We start from the raw sequence: 5,041 nt of genomic DNA, 5'->3' as shown, positions 1-5,041 counted from the left end.
TCGGGGGCTGGGTGTGCTGGCTCATGCCTGTAAACCCAGCACTTTGGAGACTAAGATGGGAGGATCACTTGAGGCCAGGAGTTTGAGACCAGCCTGGGCATCAAAGTGAGACCCATCTCCACACACACAGACAAAATAGTTACCTGAGTGTGGTGGCATGTGCCTGTGGTCCCAGCTACTTTGGAGGCTGAAGCAGGAGAATTGCTTGAGTCCAGGCGTTCAAGGCTGCAGTGGACCATAATGGTACCGTTGCATGCCAACCTGGGTGACAGCCAGACCCTATCTTGAAAACATAAAAAATAAATAAATAAAAATGAAAAATAAAAAAGAATATGCTTTTTATACAATTTTGTATTCAGCTTTTTTTTTTTTTTTTCTGTCAAGCTGTTCTTTATTTCAGGAAGAGGGCAGGGCGAAGGGCTCAGTCTTTCTTGGCAGTGGCTTTCCTCATGGCAGCCAGGACGTTTTGCAGCTCCTCCCTCTTCCTCTTGGCGTAGATATGCATCCCCACCCTTTTCTTTTTCTTTTTCTTTTTTGGAGATGGAGTCTCGCTCTGTTGCCCAGGCTGGAGTGCAGTGGCACAATCTTGGCTTACTGCAACTCTGCCTCCTGGGTTCAAGCAATTCTCCTGCCTCAGCCTCCTGAGTAGCTGGGATTACAGGCTGAGCCACCGTGTCTGGCTCCCACCCTTTTCTTGATAAACTTGGAGGTCTTCAGTAACTCCATGGCCTTGGAGACCTTCAGTAACTCCATGGCGTGATGCTTGTAAGGGGCGAAGCCACACACCTCTTGGATCATGTCCCGCACAAACTTGGTGTGTTTGGTTAGGCGCCTGCAGCGGCAGCTGTGCCTGGGATTGCTCATGTTCTTGGTCACCTTGTGGCCCTTGTTGAGGCCCATGGTCATAGGGTAGTGCAGAGCCATGGCTGCTGCTCTCTAACGGCAGCTGTGGCGGAAGGCAGTTTTTTTTAAAAATAGTATTATTTCCAAAGCATTTTACCATGTCTTTAAAGGGGTTTATTAAACATTGGTAATGGCTGCATTAATTCAGTTGGCAACTTTTAAACCACTGATATTACTGGTTTTGCTTAACACTTTTACTTAATGGTGATGGCTGTGCTTTGTTTTATAGCATCAGCTTTGCTGTGTTAAACAGAAGGTCTAGTGTTGCACTGAGTCCCTTGGGGAATGTAGTCTAGAGAATTTGGAGGCTCAGTTCCAAAACTAACATTGTAAATAAAGAGGGTTTTTAGTGAAAATGTCAGTTTACCTTAAATATTTTTCCAGTCATGTAAGTAATCCTCATTTTCTTCCTAACATTAAATGTATTTATTTGTGATCTCTGGGCTACTTTCATTATGATAATAATTTGCTATATTTCAGGGATGTTCTTGTGGGGAGAGGGGACTATTTTTTTTTTTTTTAGACGGAGTCTCACTCTGTCACCCAGGCTGGAGTGCAGTGGCATGATCTCTGCTAACTGCAACCTCCGCCTCCTGGGTTCAAGCAATTCTTCTGCCTCACCCTCCCGAGTAGTTGGGATTACAGGTGCATGTCACCACACCAGGCTAATTTTTTGTATTTTAGTAGAGACGGGGTTTCACTGGGTTGCCCAGGCTGGTCTCGAACTCCTGAGCTCAGGCAATCCGCCTACCTCGGCCTCCCAAAGTGCTGGGATTACAGGCGTGAGCCACTGCGCCGGGCGAGAGGGGACTATTGGTCTAATCTTGAATTTGAATGCTCTGTAGTACTCTATATTGCTATATGGCTGTGCTAAATGCCATCACAAATAGAATAAACAGTATATATAATTTTGTTCATCCATTTCTTCAACAAGCATTTAGTGAGCCACCTTCTAGTATATGCAGTGGGAATCTGTTATATTCTGGAGTTTCAGAGCTGAATAAACATAGTATCTTTTGTCCAGGAACTTCCAGGCTTACACTTATGTTCACATTAGAAATAAATCAATGCAGGCCATTGCTGACACATTCCTGGAGGCCTGACTCATGCCCACTCACTCTTTTACCCTCCCTCTGCTTTGTTCAATTGTTGATAGAGTCCTGGGGACTCATTAGAACTATCACTGGCCAGTTTACCTGGATGAGAGTGTCTTCAAAAGCATCACCAACTTAAGACAGGACTGATTTCTTCTAGAATGCTCTAAATTTCCCCCTGCCCATTAACACATTGCCAGGACAGATTCTTTGCAAAGGTTGTGGCCAGTTGGGGCTGCCCTCCCTCACAACCCTCTAATCCTTGATTTAATGTTCAAAATATTAGCATCCCCATAATGTATAATACCCTCTATTACCCTATGACCTCTTCTTTTATAGCCTCCTCTCCATTCTACTTTGTGTTTCCTCTTCCCGCTGCTTTGCTCCTCTTCTTTTATAGCCTCCTCTCCATTCTACTCTGTGTTGCCTCTTCCTGCTGCTTTGCTCCTCCAAAGATTCCCCCTGCATCTGCTGAAGGCTCATCCCATGCTACGCAAACCTTTCTAGAATGTGAGCTTTTCATGGAAACTCTGTCTCTACCTCTACTTCTGTGCCTGACGGAAACCCAGACATCGTCTGAGATTTCCTCTGTAGCTCTCTCAAAAGGATGCCACTCCTTGTCTACTTCTCAAATACCTGGGATCAGGAAGTGGGTAAGGATTCCTCTTTCCTTTTCAGGGCTACTTCTGAATTATTGCTAGTATAAAGCCCCTTGGTCTTTCAACTCTGCTATGACCTAGTTATACTCCTATCTGTTCTGCCCCTCTCCCCAATTCCTGGCTATTCCTCTCATCTGTTGAAGGTTTTCAGAAGTGGTATTATTAAGAACATGGGATTTAGAGTCAGGTATGTCTGGGTTCCAGTGTCAGGTGTGCCACTTACTAGCTGTGCAATCTTCAGCAAATTATAGTATTTAATCTCTGAGCTAATTATAGTACTTAATCTCTGAACTTAAATTTTCTTCGATGTAAAATAAGATAATGGCAATCACCTTGGAGAGTGGTTACTGGCATTAAACATTCATTCAACTAAAAGTAAGTGGAGTAAAATAATTATACATTGATATATGTTCTGTGAAGGGTGTAGGATAGAGAAATAAGGGGCACTCCACTATGGAGGAGGTTCGAAGGCGAGGTGCCATTTGAGCTGAGACCTGAAGGAAGAGAGGGAGGGTTAAATGAAATAAAGTACATGGAACTACTTGGCACAGCACGGGCCCATAGTGAACTCAGTGTTAGTGGAAATCGTTTTCCTGGTAAGGGAGGTGGCAGAGGTGAATGGCTTTCAAGGCTGCTGTAATTGTAAGCTGAGTTGATCCTGGTCCAAGTGAAATAGTGGCATTAGTGCTTGGTAGTGGTAGCAGCAGCAGAAGCAGTAGTTTCTTTATCAAATCAGGTTTTCTTCTCTTCTCTCCTCTCCTGTCCTCTCCTCTTCCTTCCAGAGAACAGAACTAGGGGCTGTAGATTGACCAACCAAGGAACTCTACTGCAGGGATAGCAAGTCCCCACTACTCCTGCCCTGCATGACTGTACAAGTGCGATGGACCAGAGACAGCTGAGCGTTTGCCATGTTCTTTTTTCCCCAAAGGGAGTTTTTATTGCACTTATCCTGTTAGGGAGAGATAAATTGTCTTTAAGCTTACAGATCTCTAGTTATGAGAAGCCACATCCTGACTGTAATCCTCTAGAGATCCTGGACTTTGAGCTGGATTTAGTAACTGGATGTAACTTTATTGCTGTATCCCCTGGGGAGGGCCAAATACATTTCCTTTTTCTTTCTTCTTCTTCTTTTTGTTTTTTGAGATGGAGTCTTGCTCTGTCTCCCAGGCTGGAGTGCAGTGGCACGATCTAGACTCACTATAACCTCCGCCTCCCAATTCAAGTGATTCTCCTGCCTCAGCCTCCTGAGTAGCTGGGATTACAGGCATGTGCCACCATGCCCAGCTAATTTTTGTATTTTTAGTAGAAACAGGGTTTCACCGTGTTGGCCAGGCTGGTCTTGAACTCCTGATCTCCAATGATCCACCAGCCTCAGCCTTCCAAAGTGCTGGGATTACAGGTGTGAGCCACTGCACCTGGCCTCCAAATGCATTTTCTTTGTGGGAAGATGATGTGTTTGAATGTTGCTAGTCAAAGGGAGGACCGTGGCAGCAACTGCTTATTGCCTATCTCAGATCTACTCTCTCTCTCTATTTCTTTTTGTTTTTGTTTTTATCTGAGGCGTAGTCATGCTCTGTTGCCCAGGTTGGAGTGCAATATGGCACGATCTCGGCTCCTTGCAACCTCCGCCTTTATTTCTTTTTGATAGCCCTGATTTTGTTTGGGGTAACAATGTGCTGGTTAAAAGTAATGTCTTCCTCAGCCTCCTCGAGGTGGTGGCCATGGGGCACATGAACTTAGGGTTTCAGGGAATGTGGATTTCTATCTTCTTCTTATTTTTTTTTTTTTTCTGAGATGGAGTCTCGCCCTGTCGCCAGGCTGCAGTGCAGTGGCATGATCTCGGCTCACTGCAACCTCCACCTCTGGGGTTCAAGTGATTCTCCTGCCTCAACCTCCCTGAGTAGCTGGGACTACAGGTGCCTGCCACCATGCCCGACTAATTTTTGTATTTTTAGTAGAGACGGGGTTTTGCCATGTTGGCCAGGCTGGTCTTGAACTCCTGACCTCAGGTGATCTGCCCGCCTCAGCCTCCCAAAATACTGGGATTACAGGCGTGAGCCACTGCACCTGGCCCTAAAAAGTTATGTTTGCGTCCTAACCTCCAGTATCACACAATGTGATTGTGTTTGGAAATAGGATTGTTGCAGACATAATTAGTTAAGATGAAGCCATTGCTATAATCTGAATAGTCACCCTCTTGCCATGCATATGTTGAGAGTCTGATGGCCAAGGTGATGGTATTAGGAGGTGGGGGGGCTTTTGGGAGGTGATTAGATCATGAGGGTGGAGCCCTCAAGAATGGGATTAGTGTCCTCATAAAATAGACTCCTTCCAACATGTGAAGACACAGTGAGAAGGCTCTATGATAAATTAGACTTTCACCAG

General features: G+C 45.1%; 1 protein-coding gene across 1 annotated transcript; it reads right to left on the bottom strand.

Annotated features, from left to right (window-relative positions):
• Positions 1-421: 421 nt before the first annotated feature.
• LOC119626012 (large ribosomal subunit protein eL36-like) lies at positions 422-924 on the bottom strand. The gene is made up of 2 exons (XM_038004309.1): positions 688-924; positions 422-517 (listed from the first exon to the last, which is right to left on the bottom strand). Exons 1-2 carry the CDS (start codon positions 922-924, stop codon positions 422-424), a joined length of 333 nt encoding a protein of 110 aa, XP_037860237.1.
• Between the last annotated feature and the right edge of the window lie 4,117 nt (positions 925-5,041).

This window comes from Chlorocebus sabaeus, chromosome 20 (assembly GCF_047675955.1).
Source record: "Chlorocebus sabaeus isolate Y175 chromosome 20, mChlSab1.0.hap1, whole genome shotgun sequence".
Classification (NCBI taxonomy): Eukaryota; Metazoa; Chordata; class Mammalia; order Primates; family Cercopithecidae; genus Chlorocebus; species Chlorocebus sabaeus.
The sequence above is the reverse complement of the archived record's forward strand: the minus strand, read 5'-3'. Positions and strand labels throughout refer to the sequence as shown.

Coding starts and splice junctions, on each gene's coding strand:
- LOC119626012 (XM_038004309.1), bottom strand. CDS start 924: ATGGCTCTGCACTACCCTATGACCATGGGCCTCAACAAGGGCCACAAG. Junction 518..687: donor CCAAGTTTATCAAGAAAAGG/GTGGGAGCCAGA, acceptor AAAAAGAAAAAG/AAAAGGGTGGGGATGCATAT.